At 42.2% G+C, this 20078-nt stretch overlaps 2 protein-coding genes across 4 annotated transcripts; both read right to left on the reverse strand.

The window, feature by feature from the left end:
- Window positions 1-101: 101 nt before the first annotated feature.
- Window positions 102-14365, reverse strand: magl (MAX dimerization protein MGA-like). 3 transcript variants are annotated; one of them, XM_053888269.1, is made up of 24 exons: window positions 14196-14365; window positions 11008-12386; window positions 10547-10931; window positions 10328-10424; window positions 10131-10247; window positions 9938-10045; window positions 9722-9823; window positions 9310-9610; window positions 8965-9145; window positions 8651-8876; window positions 7994-8148; window positions 7697-7913; window positions 7125-7339; window positions 6819-7043; window positions 6523-6730; window positions 6374-6442; window positions 5469-5971; window positions 5304-5398; window positions 5194-5221; window positions 4974-5126; window positions 4525-4680; window positions 3043-3154; window positions 1851-2564; window positions 102-886 (listed from the first exon to the last, which is right to left on the reverse strand). In XM_053888269.1, exons 2-24 carry the CDS (start codon window positions 12351-12353, stop codon window positions 390-392), a joined length of 6210 nt encoding a protein of 2069 aa, XP_053744244.1. In that variant the 5' UTR covers window positions 12354-12386; window positions 14196-14365; the 3' UTR covers window positions 102-389. The 3 variants fall into 3 exon arrangements, with proteins under 3 accessions (XP_053744244.1, XP_053744243.1, XP_053744245.1); XM_053888268.1 differs by having other exon boundaries at window positions 14166-14365; XM_053888270.1 differs by lacking the exon at window positions 4525-4680 and having other exon boundaries at window positions 14166-14365.
- Window positions 14127-18972, reverse strand: LOC128746660 (uncharacterized). The gene is given in 3 exon segments (XM_053843864.1): window positions 14127-14245; window positions 18071-18189; window positions 18221-18972. Coding segments are annotated over 3 exon segments (990 nt in total).
- Window positions 18973-20078: the final 1106 nt, after the last annotated feature.

Genomic DNA, 20078 nt, shown 5'->3' on the forward strand with positions numbered 1-20078 from the left:
AATCTGATTCATACTTCAAGGACAAAAATATAAATTACCCACGTAACGGCCCAAAAAAATATACCATAGCAATTTGCAGTTTGTCATCTATATAACACAGATGGATATTAAATAATTTAATTGACAGTTGATATTGATATTAACAGTGCGGACATTGAGAACAAACGAAAGAAACCCTCAAGTGAAACATTTAGTGTGGAACAAAAAGTGGTAACACAGACTGAGATTTTTGATTTAAAACAAAACGTCCATCAGCTGCATTAATGCATTACATTCCTCAGGTGAACACGTATGCCGCCACAAAAACCTACAGAAAAGAGCAGCATCAAGTATTCCATCCAGGCACATCTGGTGACTCAGAGGGAACAGTGTTTTATCTCCAAAGACATTCATTTCAGTCCCTCAGCATCCACTTCAGACTCCAGGTCCCTTTCCAAGTCTATCCAAGACCTCCTCTTTTCACTGGGGAAGTCCTTGCCTAAAGAAGCGCGTGTTTGAGGTCGAGATGAGGGGGGGTTCTGAGACACCAACTGGGTCTTAGGCAGGCGAAACACACTGTCAAAGTTGACATCTGATTTCCCAGATTTACTCTTCAGCGGCCTTCCTCTCGGACGCTTAGCTTCCCCATGCACAGATGACCTGTTGATACAACTGGAAGGTCGAAACACTCTTTGTTCTTGTGTTGCGGCCTCCTTTCTCGGTCGCCCTCTCTTCCGTTGGCCAGTCCCAGGGCTGTTGTTTTGTTGATTTTCAACTTGCTTACGACTACATCCAGACAAGAGAACAGACCTCTCTGAGAGAGTCAATCTCGGTACAGAGGACGGCTTTGGATTGTTGGTGGCGGCGGAACTGCACGAGCCATCTTCATCCACCTCTGTTTCCTGGGCTAAAAAGACAAGGGAATAGTTAATATTTCGATGGCTGCAGCTGCAACATTGCTCCAACTCGACCCCTAAATCACAGTGACTGAGTCATCACACTATACTTGCGCTTGGGAGGGCATAACTGTGATCAAATTGTGTTCCCTACAACCTCAGAGGAGCGACACTGAGCAGCTCCGTCAAGGAGTTTCAGATATGCATTGAAGTTGGATTCAGGTTTGAAATTAAAGCTTAGCCACAACATTAAACCGTTTCTGACTGGCTACTCTGTTTCTTGGGCAGAAGTGAGTGGTGTACATGCAGGACTTTAGGGGAAATGTGCTGTGAACGATAAATCGTTCAGCCCTGGAGCGCATATTAACACTCAACACTTATTAATAGGGATGCTCCGATCGGGGTTTTTGCTGCCGCTCACCGATACCGATCCGCCAGAGTGCCAATCACCACCGATCACATGGATTGACTATTTGTAATCAATATGATGAGACCTTCTGTGTACATGTGAAAAAATGAACTTTATATGATTTAATTCAGACACGTTTTATACGCCTATTCAAGAAGGCAAAAAAATAGCAGCAACTATTATGTCAAAAGGACACAATTGAAAAACATTTAATTCGATGTGAGATGTTGCAGTTTGGTGAATCTCTAGAGACTCGGTGAAATATTTACATACTGGCCGCTTGTCGCGTGAGTCAGAGAGCTATGCATTTATGAAGGTTTCAGATTCAGGTGGCTAATGAACACTGCACCTGACACCAAAACAGCGACTCTGTCGTTTCCGTCTCCGCGTGCACGCACGCACGCACACACACACGGGAGGAAAGCGATTTCCTCAGATATGAGATAACCCTGCTGATATTGATCATCATGGACTGAGGTGCCAGTTTTGCTAGGATCTCTCTTAGTGTCTAGAGTAAATGACTCCATCCATCCATCCATCCATCCATCATCCTCAGCATAGCTCACCTGGCTTGAGATACGATGGAAGTATGAGTCCGCCGTCCTTGGTGCGCACCAAAGGAAAACTGAGCGACACTTCATTGACCCTGGCTGGACCTTCTTGTGGGGCCGGGACCTGGGTTGAATCCTTATCAGACTTAGCATTGGACTCACCAGGTTCTTCCTTCACACCAAACACGCTTTTATCATCATTTAAGGAGACAGGCAACTGTTCCATTTGAAGGTTTGTCTGAGAGTTCTGATCCTTTGCTTGCTGTTCCGTAGAAGTCAGGCTGTTCCAGTGGGCACGAGCCTCTTCTGGGTCCATAGTTATCAGCAGAGGCATTGGCTCAGCCTCATCCTTCACATCAGGTTCTTCTGTAGTCTGCTCTAGGCAGTTTTCATTTGCACTTAGGTCACTATCATCATCACTATCGTTGTCCTCCGTGACTTCTGGGCTTTTCTGGGCAACAGGGCCGACTGTTTCTTTCTTGGTTGTAGTCTGAGACCCGCTCTGGGTTTCAGTTTGGTCCTTAGAGCTCTGAAATGGACCTAAAGGGGTATCAGGCACAAGGAGAGGAGTCGTCGCCACCTTCGACTGAGGAGTGATGACTTGCAGCAGAGCAGCATTGGTCTGGAGAAGGTGGGAAAAGAGAGGTCGCCATTTAAGGTTCTTCTCTCGAAGCTTCTGTTTCTCGCACACGTCCGACAGCTTGTCTTTGATCACTTTCTTGGATGTGCCTGAAATTGGGAAACATCGGCGTGTGAGACAAACACATGCAGGAGTGTGAAGTGCCGCCTCACAATTTAACGGTCTCGTCAAAGTTTGATATTTCTTTATGTGAAATAAAAAAACAAGTCAAACATATATCAGTGAGAGAGAATCACTTGGCAGATGACAGGCAAAAAAATCTGGCAGCTGTTAAACAATCCACGGCTATTGTCTTTATCATAGCGCCATCCACTGTTCTGGGGCCCATTCTGCTTGCCCTTAAATCAAAGTTGCTTGGAAAGACATGTTAAAGATGGAAACTAATGGCGCCACCTGTTGAAATTAGTATCACACCAACACCGAAAAAGGTGTGTTGGTCAGAGAGACATTTTGTGTGACGTCCTTGCACATTCTAAAACTTCATGAACTGGCAGGAAAGAAGTCGGGGGCGTGCCTCCTCTGAAGACAAACAGGGACTTAACGTTTTTATGTGTTCAGGTTACATACCAGTATAAACTTCCAGCTGCTTCAAATATTCATTCTGCTGTATAAGCAACATCTTTTTGGTCTGTTCCAAGCGTTTCGCTGTCTCCTGCAAATGTTTGATTTCTTTCAATGTCTGCAAACACAAGATATATATGGGTGAAAATGATCATACAGATCAGGAAGATTCAAATCAAAATAGGAAATCAAACACATTTATCAGGTTCAAACAGTGAATACAAATTCTTTAACTTGAGTAAATTCATTTCTATCTCGCTCATACACCCCCATAAACATTATGTCATCGGAGTTCAACAAATTCCAGTGGTAGCACATTACACGCAGATAATGCTCTGATTTGTGTGCTGCTGGTACTGCCCACTGCAGCTTGGATGCTGTCCTCTGGTGGCAACCTTACCAGTTGCACGGGGGACCTCACAGGAAGTTCAATTTTTAGATAAAGGTTTGAAGCCGATTAAAACAGATTTAATCATAAAAAAGAAGGACTTAATCATTATCTGCCTCCAACACCCACACGATCAAGCAGAGCCTTTTGCTGTCTTTAAAGCATTTCCAGATTTGTTTCATGTGCATTGATCAGATCAGAGAAAAAATATTTCCATGACTGAAAACTAAACTAAGATGCCAAAAGCAAGACTATATTATATTTATATTTAACTGAGTCACATTGCATTGTCACATTGATTCTTTTTTCCCTGGTCTTCAACCACAGAGAAAATCTTCGAGGTGAATATACATACATTTAGCATTGCACAATGTATAAACAGCACAGTTAACATAAAACGTACTTCAGTTTAATCAACAACATCAAATTGACAGTAAACATGTCAACAAAAAAAACCTCTAACTGATCCACAGCACTTGATTGATGTGCGACACTATTTTAGCACATTAATTCATCTCATCTCCTTGTGTTTGGGGGCAATGCAATATGATATTTTTACAATAAGAATTATAAAAAGTAGCCTTGAGCACATCTCCAGGATCTGTTATCAGGCTTTGAAAAGGCAGAAGAAGCTCGCTCAGGCCTGCATTGCCACATCATAGGGGAACATGAAAAAAGCTGTGGGTGCTTGGGAGTCCCTTGTCAGATACTGAAACCAGCGGCACATGGCGCTCTCAGAGAAATAGTGCTCAATGAACACGAGTTGAGGGATGGCGAAACAAGCCGAAGTAAATGACATTACATAAATATGTTGCTGTATGTATTTTTGCGTTGTACTTCAATTACAACATAACTGATTCATGCTATAAACACCAGGGTTGCAGTTTCACTGACTACCTCACATAAACCACAAAATCCCCGGACTGAGTTAAAAGGACTCCTATTACTTGACGAGAAAACAACATTAGTCCAGGGGCCAACTACATGACACCGCATTTCTAAATGGAAGTTGGCTCAGAAGTGGCCCAATTTCACAGAAGAGAGTTAACAGAGATCAACAAGTGATTGTTGTTCAACTTGGGACTGGAGATGAAACAAACCAGTGAGAGAAGTTGCAGCTTGGAAGTCCTGGGACAGCTCTCGAGAAGGGACTGAAGATTGCCAAAAAGTTTTCGCTGCTCTGAACGCCTTTGCCTTTCCACTTCTACGTGTGAGACAGGTCTGCGGAAGGTCTGCGGGACATTATCCGATTTATCCTGAAATAATGAATGACAGTCTCACTTGGGTTTTTTAATTTTTTTTAATCTGTCTACCATATTCATGATAGGCCAACAAAGCGTTTTTGAAAGACATTGTGATTGTTTGTGTATTTGGCACAGAAGCATTGGCTCCCCAGTGTAAATCAACTTAAGGAACGGGAAGAAACGTGTTATATTGGTTTGTTTCTGAAGTCTCCCGCTATTTAATCGAGGACGGTACAAGGACATGTTTAGATAAGAATATGTTTAGGTAAACAAAAACCTCGCCGGAGGAAAGATGCAGAACTCACCACTTCTAGAAGATGGAGCCTCGAAGATCTGAGGTTGCTCTGCAGTACTGTCTGGAGTTTGTTGAAAAGTTCCCTCTGTTCTGAACGTCGTTGTCTTTCCATCTCTATGTGATTGGACCGCCTAGAAGGACCTGTGCGCTCTTCTCTGGGGTTCTGAAAGGACAGTAAGTCAGTAAAAGAAAAACAGACATCTGCATGCAAACTGAATTAAGAAGCACACCTGACAGGTGAGGGGTTCCACAGACATTCTATAGAAGAAAGGAGAAAGTCAGAGATGAGTGAATTGGACAAATCTCTTGACTAGCGTCTTACACCAAACCAAAGGCCTACCCCTTATGATTCCGTTCGCATTTGATTTTTTCTTTCAGCTTCTCCACACATTTTCCCAGTTCTTCCTGGACAGTCATGATGTCCACAAAATCAACCTGATGTAATGACAAAAATTACTTAAGTGTCTTTTTTGTTCCATGCAGAAAAGCAGAAGGGAACACTTACTTCTGAGTCGGAAGTGTCAGCGCCGTCATCTTCAGAGCTCACGCCCTGATCAAGTGTCAATTTCCCTCTTCCAGGTTCTTTATTGCTGCAGACTGTGGATTTCCTACTCTCATCAGAGTCATACTGAGGAGAAGTTGCCGAGTCAGGAATGGAAAGTGGAGCTTTTTGAGCCTCAGATACCACTCTAGATGTTTTCTGAACGTTCTCCGGTATGCTCGCAGTACTCTGACAGCTGGCTTCACTTTCTGGAGCTCCAGGTTTCGGTAGCTTGCAAAGAGTGAAACCACCTGGTAGACGGAGCCCTAGCTGGGTCTGGCCTTGGGCACCGTTGGATCTTGGTGGATAGATCCTGAATGTGGAAAATCTTGGCTGTTTCAGGGACGAAGACACAGTGAGGGACACAGGTGTAGTCACCAGGCTTTTGGGGGGAATTGGTCTTGTGTCTTTTTGCTGTGGCACAAATTGAAGCAAAGCTGCTGGTATCTTGGCACCAGAGCCTTGACCTGGGGGCACAAAGTTGGATTAACTGAGACTGCAAGAACAATTTCGTACAACTACTGAACTACTAAATAATTCAAATTTCGACAGTTGTTGAAATCCAGGGTGGCAATTTTGGCTGCCAAATTAAGTTGAAAACTGAGCTCAAGGTCGGAAGCAGGCCTCTCATGATAACAACTTTGCTGGTGAATATACCTGTTCATAGCACGTTTATCACAATAATGACATATCACATAAATTATCTTGTTCACTCATTGGTGAGTGTTTACAACATTGTGTACCAAACTAATAGACAAAACATGTTATCAAAATAACAAATAATTATAGTGACTTCCAATTCAGTTCCATGAACTCCAAAAAAGGTTATGAACTGAAATTAATGAGTTCGATTCAGAAGGAGTTTTCACCTGACTCCACAGCGGCATTCTTTGGGTTGGTGGTCAGAGAAGCCACAGCAGCAGAAGCAGTAGAAGGTGCTGAGAAAGAGTCATGAAAATTGCTTAAAAGACAATAAAAAAACTTTATTCCTTTGCAACTGGAGCAAAGATATACTGACCTGCTTGTACAGTTGAAGCCGCTACCGTTTTGTTCTGCGCCGTGACTGGAGTCGCAGGCTTCGTAGTGTCTGTGGTTGAGCTGTTCGTTTTTGCAAGGCGTGTCCTGGCCACCCTGCCAGTAATGTATGCAGCAAGACGATTTGCAGGATGCAGTGCTCCCATGTTCCCCAACAAAAGCTTGGTGTGATTGTAGCATTTGCCATTAACCTGTTCACAATCACAAGTACAAGACACTTACAACCCAAACAATAGCCTGAGCCTTCATACTATTAGCATACACATTTGCTCTGGATACCTGTATCCGTCCGGTTGTGTGACCACCGGAGGGCACTTTATTGGCAGTCAATATTCCTGCAGGGGTCACTCCCATCATGAAGGGCACCACTCCAAACTTGTTTGCAGCCATGATATGCTTTAAACTGTCGTCGCCCTCATCTTCAGTGCTCTTGATGTCTACATTCTCTTCCACACGGTGGTCACCCATTCTAACAAGCACTTCATGCTTGTGGCTGATGCGGATCTGCAGGAAAGAGGCATCTGTTAAAAATTATAGTCTCAATGACTTGGTGCTTCAAGACCATCAACATTGCTCTCACTTTACCCTGTAGGTGAGAAAGCACCCGCTGGGCTTCTTCATGAAGATCCGTGTTATGGGATTGATACAATACGGTCCAACGCAGAATTTCTCAGACAAACTCTTCCTCTCTATCTGACGGAATATTCCTTCCAGGATCATTTTCTGATCCTTCTTCCAGTTACAGGCAGATTCAATTTCAATCTGCTTGCTAGCCTGCATTTCATTCGATCTGGAATCTCCTGTTTAGGAATAAGAAAAATGTGAGCTAAAGTTCATGAAAACTTAAACAAAATAACTTAATGCGTCTGCTAAACAGCTTAGTAGTTCATATATACTTTAGACATAGGCATAATTTCAGTAGAATTCTGAATTTAATAAAGCAAATCTGCAACACAAAAACGGCAAATAAATTGTGACATTTGAAGCTATAACAATTTTTTTAATATACCCTTTATGTTTAACCACTTAGGAAAAAAATGGCGCCAAGATGTAACACCACAATTTTTTACAAATAAATATAGATCATCATCATCTGTCTCTGACAACAACTTTTGTTCTTTCTTTGTTCTTGAGTCTCATCACTATTCAGTCCTCACCTGAAAGATTAACAGTCAACAAAGATGTTTTATCCACCGTCTGCACTTGGTCCTCTTTGATTTCTGATTTCATTTTTGACTTTGATTCAACAGGGTGCAGACCATTGTGACCTAATTCGGTGGGTTGTACAGGCAGGCAGTCAAAGGGTCTTACACGTGCACATGTCATCATGCTCTCCAAGTATTTGTACACAGGATCCTTCTCCTCCTCAACAACCTTAAAAACAATGGCATCAAGTGTTAAATGAAACGAGTGCATAAAATTCATGTTTACCGAAAGAGCGAGTCAGTTTTTACCTTTTCAATCATATTTCGGGGTGCAGTGGAGACAGAAAGGGGTGCTGCAGGGATGTGCAATGGTTCTGGATCATCGTCAAAAACAGTCTTGGCCCATAGTCTATTCATGTGGAGCACACGACGAGCCTGGTAGTCATGATCCGTGTTAGCTATTGCTGAGGGGTGAGAAACATTTCACATTTTAATGTGAGGAGTGAGAGAGGGAGGAGAGGAGATTATGGGACACTTCTCTTGCCGGACTAGGGCAGTTGCTCAAACCAAACATTTACAAGAGAGAAATATACAAGACAACGTGGTCAACCATTATACCACAGAATACCTTGGATAGAATGGGCTAAAGCTGAACTGAGGAATCTAAAATACAACCTAAAAAGTGGAAGTTGAGTCTTTCCCAACTGAGCTTTAAGCCCACAATTGATCCATCTAGATTTCAACTTTTAAAATATTTCTGACTGTCAAACGACTGTTGTTAATTTTCCAACAAATTTCTCATGTTAATTTTCTCCGAATAATAACTCTATAAATTGTGTACTGATAATTCTATTTGAAATACTGTGCAGTAAACCAATATGAAGACAAATTAACTTTTAGATTATGTGAAATGTCAACAACTGATTATACTATACACCAAAACCTTGAGAAGACCAACTGACTCACAGTGAACAGGACTCTGCTCTGCTCCTTTCTCTGCGGGCTGCTGGGGAATCTTGAAGCAGTTACGGTCCAAGATGGAGCCCGGCCGCTGGCAATGGTTTGGGCCTTTGTTACAGACTTTGAGACTGACACACACACAGCCCAGTCTGCAAAAGGCACGGCCACAGACGGGCTCATCCACTTTGTCATTCGCTTTCTGTGGCTCTTCATCAATCTTACGGCTCCAAGCCTGTTTGAAATCAAGACCGGAATAACGGAGTCGAATGAGTAATCCCAATGTTAGCCAAACATTTGTGCAACGTCTCTGCATCTGTTACCTTTTTTGTTACAATCGCAGAGAGAGCCGACGAGACCCTGTCTGCTGTCATCTGTGTTCGTTCCGGGCCCTTGCTGATGGCCTTCATCTCCATCTGCTGCAGTTTGGTGTGAAACTTGGATAGGAATTGGGGGCGGTTCTTTGCCCCAAGTAAGTGCGCAAAATCTGATCTCATCTTCTTGCTTAGAGTTAGAGAAAGACAAACAGGAAACCACATTAAGAAAAAAAAGAAAATGCTGGCGTGGGGGGCACGGCAGAATAGAAACTATAGGAAATATCCAGCAGTAAGGAAAGCACTGAGTTATGCATAAATATTATGTAAAATAATCTGGGGTGGGGAACGTACGTTTTTGTGACAGTGGAGTGACTTAGGGAACCAATCTCCCCATGTTTTGGCATCGACAGATCCAAGGGCTCATCCTGTGTGGCCATTGGTGACTTGGATGCAAGGGTTGCAGCATTCCGATGCCTCAGTGCACTGTCCAGGGTTTTGACATAACTGGAACTTTGAGCAGGCAGCTGATAGGCCACTGAGCCCTCGGGGCAGGTGGAGAAGGCAGCGGCTCGCTCACTGATTTGCAGGGCTTCTTTCTCCAAGTACTTGTCGAGCATGTCGCTGCAAAAGGCAGATAAGTTCTTCTCTGATCCTGTTTTAAGAAAAGAATAAAGGCGGGCTTAAGTGAATGACAAACATCAGAACACAGGTCTCAGCTACAACGTCTGTAATTACAAAGGGTTTAATGAAGGTTAAATCTCACCGTTGCTCTGCAAAGTGCTCTCCTTGCTTTGAGCAAACTTGTTTTTCCATCCCTTTATTTTTGTCACGTCACTCGTCTTCCCAGTCCTGGACACAAAATGCTCTGGAAAGAAAGAAAACCATATTTAAAAGTGGTGTTTCATTCACATCAACATTTGAGTGCCTCAAATCAAGATCCGCGAAAGTTCTATAATCTAAATTCAACCATTCTTCTTACCTGACGGTAATGCTTCGGTTGGGGTTTGAGGGGGTGGAGGTAGTGCAACACCAAGATATTGCAGGTCCACGCACACAGTTGGTTCAAGACTGCTCAGCTTTAAACCCACTAAAAGAAGCAATTAAAAGTCACACTATTTCAACCATAGACATGCATATTTGAAGGCAAGAGAGGTTAACTTAATATCACCCACCTTCCTGGAGTTGTGGATGGATAACCTGCCTATGTTTTAGAGCACCAAGGTCCATTTTCAAGGAGTCCTCTAAACGGGCCAAGCTCTCCTCTTGAGTCTCAAGAGCCTCCTCCTCTTCTATGAAACAATTTTTGGAGAAATTAAAGAGCGCAGTCATCACAAAAAAAAATCCACAAATAGGCAAAGCAATTTCTTACTTGGTGTATCAGATGGTGTGCTGGTAATAGGCGCTAGTGAAGATTCTAAAGTTGAGCTTTTGGTTCCATCAACCTTGGTATGTGAATCAAGGTGCTCCTTCAAAACATAAATAAATACAGATGTGGATACAAATAGAAAAAGTTGCGAGTTGCTCACATGCCCTTTACCAAGACTTTATTTTTTTTTAATTCAACATAAATCTTGGCTATTATATTCACCTTTGATGTGAATGACACAAACAGTTGGCCTTCCACATCATCCACCTGTGGTTGCACAGCGTCATGCTGTGCTGTATGGGAGGTCGTCCAGGTGTTACACTTGGCGCGGTTATACGTCTTCTTTTTGCTTTTGCGGTACCCGGGAGAAGATTCTGGGGATGTGTGGCCCCAGATGAAATTGCGTTTCTTATTAGGAGCCTCATCCAGGTTTGCTTCGTCATCCTCCACGACAAAAAGCTCGCCAAGCGCGAGACCTCCTCTGATACAGGGTGTGTATCTTTGTCTTTTCAGTTGCGGTGAAAACGATATGGGCCTCAGTACCACATTTGAGAATTTGTTTTTCAGAAGCGGTGCCGGTGTATTGGGTGGAGAAGCAGTGCTCAGGCTATCAAGGAAAAAAATGAGGACAAATATATAATCAGTCCTAAAAAAAAAATCAAATAGTAATAATAATAACTCACCTCTTTTTGGTATTCTGTGGCTCTTCTCTGTGAATGGACTCTTTTGTGCATTTCAGGGAGGGACCATCCATATTATCCAAACCAACAGTTTGTTTCCTGTCCTCACTGAGGCTTTGTGCTGACGAACCGTCTTCACATTTTTTGCTGGCAGCCTCAAATGGCTTTACTTTTTTCTCATCCTTCTTTACCACTGAATCCTCTTTGCTATTGGTGGAGGTGGTCTCGTCGTCGTCATCATCATCATCAACCTCATCTTCCTCGTCCACAATATCCACAACTTTTCTCGAACCCTTTTTGAAACTCCTTGCCAATGGATTGTGATCAATCTTTAATTGAATGACCTCGATATTTTGATAACATGTCACAGCCATGAATTCCATTTGAGGGAAGGTAAAGGTGATGCTTTGCGATCCCATAGCAACAGGCTGGGAGGGTGTGACATCGACTCCGTCAGGCACTGGGATAATATGCAGTCTAGGTATGTACCGATGCATAGAGTGGATGATTATGTATCCGTTTGTATTTTGATGATCATTGGTCAACTTTAGCTTATGAAATTCTAACTTGGATTGCATCCATCGTCTGCCAGAGCATGGTGAATTTCGATGGACAATGGCTCGGCTTACACTCTGTTTCAAGTTGTCTGCTGGTCCATTGACATCCCATTTGGATGCAACACAGCGATACCTATGGGGAAGTGTTGGAACAACAGATAAGACCATACTGTACTGCCGATCGGGATCTAGACCACTCAGACGATAGGAGCAATTTGGAAACATCTGGCGGCCTGGTCTTGAGACTATCATCTCAGTCCCACATTTGTAAAACTTGTTCCATAGAGTGCTGTTTTTCAGAGTTACTGTCACACCTTCGTGTGTCAAAGAAGAAGGACAAGCAACTTCAAAATCAGAGATGCTAACGGGCCAAGAAGAAGACAAGATTTGCACCACATTGGTTTTCGGATCGCTCGGCTGAGCAGCAGAAGCAGACGGCGTTGTTGAAGAAACGGAAGCTTCTTGACCACTCAGCTGGAGGACTGCTGGCAGACCCTCAGCAGGTTTGGCTGGTGAAGCAACAGACGAGTTGCAATCGTTGGTGTCAGGAGGCAGGGTCTCCAGATTATTGCCGGACAAAGGAATTTTGAGTGGGACAACAGTTGCATCCGTGGTCGTATTTGAGGATTGGAAGACGGAAAACAGCTTCGAAAAGGGGATGACTGTAAAAGGAGCCGAGGTGGATGCAGAGTTTGGAAGAGCTGATGCTGGAATAACTGTGGTCGGAGCCGTAGGTTGTGCTGAGCTCTCGTCCTCATGGGTGTCCATGGGTTTACAGTCTGTGGCGGCCATTGTGAACAGGATTGACTTGTCTCACATCATTGTCTGTCAGGAAAGTAGAGAATAAACACAAATTTACTCTGGATTGAGCAGCTACGTTCATCTGTTAAAATAGCCTTGTAAAGAACTCTAGATGTTTTCTCAGAATCTACATTTGCCACTGACTTGTAATGAAGAACTGCACAATAGAGTTGGTCTTGTTCACTTACTTCACATTATTAATACATTAAAAAACAAAAGTAATAGTAAACTTCGTCATCACATTGCACATCTGAAATGATTAAGAAAGGTGGCACAGAAAGTCAGAAAAAAGATTAAATAACATCGAGCTTAGTCTGTATAGTCTGTAAAGTCTATATATGGAACAGTGTCGTGTTAGAATCTTCAAAGATTTTCTTACTTAAGTACATTCATTTAGAAATTTGGTAACACAAACCATTCATTAGTGGTTATTTATCCTTTAAATCAGCCTGTTCCTCTGTAAAAAAGGGAAGAGATTTAATAAACCTAAGCCCTTTTGGATATGTTTTTCTGTCTCTTATTACAAAAAGGACATTCATGCATTGTGGCTCGTATCTCAAATACGATTTGCAGAAAATTCTTTATTCCATGAGGGCAAATGGCAATGTTTTTATTTTGTAATTTTCCAGTGAATTGTGTAATGGTACAGTAGTAAGAGGGTAATTGTGGGAATCTATAAATATTTTACATAAATGTCTGCTACATCGTAGGAACTCAACAGTGAATCAGTGTTTCATTGATCTACTAGGCAAAAATGGTTGCCCTCGGTAAAAAACGCATGTGAATTTATTTATAAATGACTGTACAATCGTTTTAATGTGGTGGACGAGAACACCATTGAGCACAACAAACAAAGGTTCATCAAAGGAAAACTATACAGTAAACAGAACACTGTCCCCTACTCTGATTTACATGAAATTGTCATGTCGGTATTAAACAATGAAAATATTTAAAGCATATATCCAATTTTTCAAGGAATGTTGAAATGTAAGTATCAACAGTAAGGAGCAGACGTACAGAACGTCACTGCACTCTACTAAAAACAACTTTTTATGTCTTTACTTCAGCTCTCAGTCGGGTGGAGCCAACACTTGGAGACTGCCAATTAAACGCAACTTTTGCAAATGTCGTGTCCTTTTGGGTGGATTTCTTCCCTGTAAACCTCAACCTCAAACGTGTTTTCAGTGCTTTTGTAGCTTCGGACATTTCTCAACTCCTGCGTTATAATTCATCCAAACCCGTGTTTAGCCCCAATCGCCTCCAACATGGCTGCGCATCCGGTTAGCGATCAAAACCGTGACGTCGGTGAAACCCCTCTTGTTCGCTATTGCTACTGCAAAAACGATATGCTTTTCTGTCTGGTCATTCTGCGTTATTAGCATTAATCGAAAAGTTAGCAGACATGCTAACGCAATGATGTGTCAAAGAGCAAAACGTTTCAAAATATGAACATCCTGACTGTGTAACTATTGAAGTTCTTTCACGGCGGAATAAATTGTGGAAGTACCATGCAAAGAAAGCCGTTTACTAAACTTAAACTTAAAGTGTTACCCCTAAAAATATCGCTCCTTCAACAGACTACACGCGACAGCGGATAAATAAATGCACCGTGAGTTCTAGTCCCCTCCCTCTTCCTCGTCCCATCTCGGCCTGTAAAGGTGTATATCGAACACATTATGTCCAAAGCAGCGTGTTTGAGTGGTGTAAACAACATCACGCAGTGACGTGAATTATCCTGGTAAACACAACAGCTTCTTCCTCCTCTCACACCACGGAGGGGGAGGCCAGTCGCTCCACACTCACCAGCAAGTTGGGAAAAGTTGCAGGTTTCACCTTTGGATGCTGGATGCTTCCTGGATCAGCGCTGCGGTCGAACACCGTCGCTGGCGTGGAGAGTACAACTGTTGCACGTTGTCGCGTCCGCTGGATAAATTCCTCGAACACAATCACAAATTCAGAATGGAGGCCGAGAGCCACGACCGGAGCGAGCGTGCACGGTCGGAGTCAAAGCGCATGCACAGAAGAGGTCCCCCTCCCCCTGAGGTGGCGCGTGATTCCCGCTCGAGACAGGATGGTGTAGTGTATCATCGCGAGGTTTCCCTTGTCCTCGAGATCAGTCCACGCGCTTCTCTCAAGTTTTTTATGATGATCAAATCCCAGGAAGCGCAAATATGTGACATGTCCTGCTTAGTTATTCACTCGCGTCACTCCCAGCCACCTTCCCGAAGCAGAGACACTCCACTCTGCACCCTCGCTGCTTGTCTCACACGCACGTGAACACACACATCCGTGATCTCGGGCTGTGACGTAACACGGCGGTTGGGCTCCAATAGCCAATGGACGAGGTTCTTCCGGGCACTTCACGGGTCAAACGCTAAAACGACTCGTAATGCACCATTAAACCTTTGTACACCGTGATTTAAAGATGCGTGTCTTTCAGGGAACACCACGTGAATTTTAACAATTTATTTGAATATCAGGAATGGAGTTGATTTGTCCCTTGACGAAGGTGAAAACCTCGCCCCTAAGTTGAGCTGTGAACCAAGATGGCGGCGTTTGGTGCGATAAAATCAACTTTAAAACACATTTTATCACAGAATATTCATCAACAAACCAACAGGTATTCAAACAGCACACATTATGTATATCAGATTCAAATCAAACTGCTTGACAGTGACGGAAATCTGGTCAGAAAGAGATTTGTGGTGTTTGTTCCATTTGCAGCTGTGTTCATCCACACAACACAAAAAACACAATTTACTACACTGCAACACCCTATAAATATAGGTTATTTACAAAGGATACTGGTAATGTGTTCTTTGGTGCGTGTGGGGATTAATCCATTGTGTCTGTAATTTGGTCAGATTTAATTTTATTGTCAAAGATCATTTGCTAAATAAAAAAGTACTCTGAGAGCTCAAACCTCCAACCACCAAGCAGCGTCAGTCCACCTCCAAAACAACCGCCCAATGACAAAATATCCTTCAAAAATATTCCTGGATCCATATGCTAATCTGGGATGAAAATGGTCCAACCTCCCAATGTTAGAGAATCATTTAAAAATCCTGGATGACTCTCAGAATGGAATCATTTATTCCTTTCCCGGGAAATTTCATTCAAATTTGTAATTTTGGAGAATCACTCTTGACACAAGAGTTCAGCCCAACCTATTCTTTTCTGTGTATAGAACGAGGAAATAAGCAGTGACATTAAAATATTTATTTATTTATTTATTTGTGCATTTTTAAGATGAATTGGACGAAGTGGATTTGTCTGTATTTACAGATGCTCAAAGGGTTCCTTCACGCAGCAGCCAGAAAATGTGACAACAATCAAATGGAGTAAATAAAAACAACTTTAATGCGCCTGAGATGAAGTTTTTTTCCCCCTCATCCTTAGCTGTGGGCCTCGGAAACAATACTTTCACCTGCTGGTCCATGGAGTTCAATGCACTTGTGATACTTCATAACACGACATGATCTAAATAAGATACATACATGCCAATAGTATTTGAGTAAAAAATTAAAAATGAGTGTGGATCCATATGAGAGGCTTGGTGGAGGGTGGAGGCAAGTGCAGGCCCAGTGCCTTTATAGGTTAACAATTAATAATTAAAAAATCAAATAAGTTACAGCAAGTTACAATGAGTTGCCATGAGAGCATTGTGGGAATGTGGGAGGGACGGTACAAATGGCAGTTGGGTTTATTGTATGGATTATTCACATGTCACTAGCCAAGTCATTTGAACGGGACGGTTAAAATAACTGGACAGTCACAGGTGACTAAAAATGAATATTTTTTCCTATTATTTTTGTTTTGTTCATTATTCTAGTGTTGGAAAATATATGCATTTGGTTGCAGTCAGGACGTGAGCTTGAAGCAATATAGTAAGAATTCTCCAGGAACACTTTTTGTACCCTCCCTTTATACATTCTTTAACGTTACTTTGTTATATACGATTGAGCTGAAGAAACACTATCCCCACCACAAAATGATTCAGCATCTCAATTCCAGAAGGAGAGCAGTCCAGTGACTTTTATTTCACAGCTAGAAAGGGTCCTCAACAACTGCAAAGTGAAATGTCGTGGTTGTAAAATCAGCAGCGACACCATCGAAATTGAAACAAGTCTGTGGCGACACTGACTGACATCTGTGCATTGTGTCATTGTGCGTTATTAGTCATTGTGAAGAATCATCCTCTGAACCACAAAAACAGTAAATGGATGTTAGAATGGTGGCAAGACAAAATATATGCATACCAGATTCACTCCCATCACTTCTACTATCAATCCCATCATGCACTGCAACACTTGGAGCTCTCTTTACATTCGAAGTGCCAGAGTTTTAAAACCATTTGCATTCCAAGTTTAACATGCTCATTTTGCTGTTAATCCTGTTTGACTCAGACTGCTTTATTTCATTGGGTTCCCTCTGTGATTGAGTCGGACACCTCTGGAGTAGAGCCACTCTTTCTTTGGACTCATCTGAGATGGATAAGGCATCCGTTTGGAGGGAAACTTGGTCTCTTTCCTTCGGAGCGTTTCTAATCATATCTGCAGAAGAGGACCAGAGCGCGGACCCTGGAACAGATGAAGAGATTAGATCTCCTCTCTGCTCCTTCCTTCTTCTATGCCTTATCCTGATAAAAAAATCTATTACGGTTGATAGGAGCAACACTGAAATATAATAGATAATAAGAGTTATATTCCTGGCTGCACCTCCAACAAAATAATTGATGCTCATATGACTTGCCATGATCACAAAGAAGCTTCTCCACAAATATTTCCTATTTAATTTAGCATTATAATCACTTGTTCTCCCTTCTTTTATTCTTTTTTTCAATCTATTTGCTCGGTACACAGGATTACTGTTGCTGGGTGCGGAATACAGAAGCTGCAAGCAGAGAGTTGTGTTTGTGTGAATGTTTGTGGAATAGTTACCAAGCAGTGTCAGAGGGAAAAGGTCTTTTTAATTCACATAATGATTCACAATCACTTCTTCAACTCGTGTGGTGCGACAGCTGCCTTAACTATCCAGTGGTTACAAGCCTGTGTGACGCAACATCAGGACAGAAACAATGATGGACAGTTTAGATGAATATGATTTTAAAAAGATAAACAGTGGCAGCAGAATGTAAGAACAGGAAGACTGATGGTCATATAAAAAATACATAGGCAGATTTTTTTCTTAAATTAATGACTTTTCCAAACAAAAACCAATGACATGGAAGGAGACATGCAGAGTATTACTCAAAAGTCTGATATTTAGGAAACCCATTAATTTATTATTTATTAATTTAGTTTTTACTGTACAAAGAAGTAGGATGTAAGTGAATCAAGTATGCATTTTAAAAGCCTGAGCAAAATCTATTCCCTCAATAGTTTCTACATCAGTGTCAAAGTCAAGGCCTGGGGGCCCAAATCATGTCCGGCAAGTCTTTTCATCTGGCCCGAGAGCACTTTAAATACCTTAAATCGATGGAGTAAAATTCAATGCAATATTAATTTTAATATTTAAAACAACAATCTGCAATGCATATTAACGTAACGCAGTTCAAGCAGAGGTTATAAGCCATAAAAATGAATCAGGAAATGGAAGAGAACTTGTTTTGCCCAGTAAGTTTTCACAGTAGCTTTACAATAAAATTAGCCTCGACTTTTCAACTGACACCCATGTTCCACAGCATTTTTCATGATGAATAAATTTGCTGAGCGCGAAAAAGTTACCCCCGATTCCGAATACATATTGGCTGATAGACGTATAAGAGGTTGAAATGAAGAACTCCAAAGGCAAGACAGCAGGCTCAGCCATCAACAGAAAACAACAGAAAACAAAGGATATATATATATATATATATATATATATATATATATATAATCCAGTCGACCTGAAATGGCAGCATTGCAGCTAGTACTGGCCATGTACTTCTCTGAATGCCCGTCTTTCTGCAGAGCTGGCCCACTCAGACTGGTGCCACTGTCTTCCTCTGGCTCAGCAGAACCAGGATGATGAGGCAGCTGCTGACTGTGACCACCATCAAGGGCAGCAGGTTACAGCTAGTGATGAAGACATATTTGTTAAGGCGAAGGAGGATCGGACAGTAATCCTCATTGCAGTGGACGTAGTCTTGTGGGCAGCAGGTGTGGTTTCGTGTAATGTTTCCCTGCGGTTCTACTGGTCTCAGAACCAGCACCGGGCTGCTCAGGAGCAAAGACATGAACACACAAGCCCCACTCATCAGCCAGGCGAGTCTGATGTTGTCCAGGGCAGCCGGAAGACTCACTCTCTTGTTCGCATCTTGTAACTTCCGGTAGCAGAAAACACTGTTGATGGTGAGGAAGATGCTGATATTATCACCAACAAGGACCAGGAATTTGAATGCGCAGCAAGTGGATATGTTGGTAGAAGAAAGCTTGAGGACCACAAGGCTGTAGATGTTAACCATTAGAATTTCCTCCACATTAGCCGCAGCTAGTCCCAGCAGAAAGCAGCCATATGTTTTAACATGCCTGGTCCGCATGATGGAGGTGAGGAGAAAAACATTCCCCAGAAGCTCAACCAACAACAGAAAGACTTGTAAGCCCAGCAGGTCAGCAGAGAGACTTGTCATTATGCAAATTGCTTGCTCCTCTCACAAGTGTACAGCTGAAATAAAGGATAAGGCAGGTGTAGTCCCAGTCAACACCTCTGAGCCCTTGTTATCGAGTTCTCAGAGAAGCGATTGTCTCTGCTTGTTATCCACACAAAGGTGGCACCACTCGGAAGAGTGGGAGTCATTAAAATTTTACCTCTGAGCATTTCAAAGCTTCACCCTGAGACCAGCGCTCCTGATTGAAGCAAGGGTTTTTGTTTTTTTCCACTGACAGGGCGACACAATCAAAACTATAAATATATAAAAATATAAAGATGTTCCGGGACGACATTCTGTTGTTATCATCTCCTTGTCTTATTCAACTGAGTGTTTAAACAGACTACAGGAAACGGGAATTAAGTGAACAAGAAAGGAGTTAAATAATAATAAATAAATAAAATAAATATTTTTTATAATGAAAACTGCATATTTTCATATTTTCTGTTCATTGACTCCAACAAACACTGAAAATTCATCTTTGTTTGTACAAATGAAAACTTTTATTCATATGAACTTATAAAATAAAGTATAGCAGTTGAGGTTATAGCAGCCATGCTGATACCTATCATATAGTTTTCTGTCATTTCGGAACTATTGAGCGCACCTAAATATTAGCCACGCCCACTACACTTGAGAGGAAAATAGGCTTTGCATGTATGCAAGCTGCATCAGTCTATAAACTGCGGGTTTGCGCTGTAGAAAGGACAGTGGAGATTGTGTTGCGGATTAAAAATGCGTGAGAATAGAGGGCAGCACGGATCCCTGGCAGTTGTTCCAGAGAGCCATGCTGCTGCTGAGACATCAGGTGTGGAGCTGGAGCAACGGGAATGTAAATAATATTAATATCTTAGCGGCTTGAAGCTTGTTTGCCCGTAAAAATCTGTATGCTTCCGAATACATTACTTCCTGTATCTTAAGCTGATTTGCCATGGACGAAGTCCGGGATGAAATGCATCCTTCCAAGTGGACTGTAGCCTGGTTCACTTGCATTCACATCGCACATTTTTTAGGACCCAAAACAGAGTCTGTGGAGTGAAAGCACCATTTGTGTTGGCAGATGTGAGTCACAGTGACAGATGTTTTTG

Source organism: Synchiropus splendidus, chromosome 15 (assembly GCF_027744825.2).
Source record: "Synchiropus splendidus isolate RoL2022-P1 chromosome 15, RoL_Sspl_1.0, whole genome shotgun sequence".
Taxonomy (NCBI): domain Eukaryota; kingdom Metazoa; phylum Chordata; class Actinopteri; order Syngnathiformes; family Callionymidae; genus Synchiropus; species Synchiropus splendidus.

Coding starts and splice junctions, on each gene's coding strand:
- magl (XM_053888269.1), bottom strand. CDS start 12,353: ATGGCCGCCACAGACTGTAAACCCATGGACACCCATGAGGACGAGAGC. Junction 8,877..8,964: donor CTGCGATTGTAACAAAAAAG/GTAACAGATGCA, acceptor GATTTCAAACAG/GCTTGGAGCCGTAAGATTGA. Junction 887..1,850: donor TCCATCGTATCTCAAGCCAG/GTGAGCTATGCT, acceptor TTGTCTTTTTAG/CCCAGGAAACAGAGGTGGAT.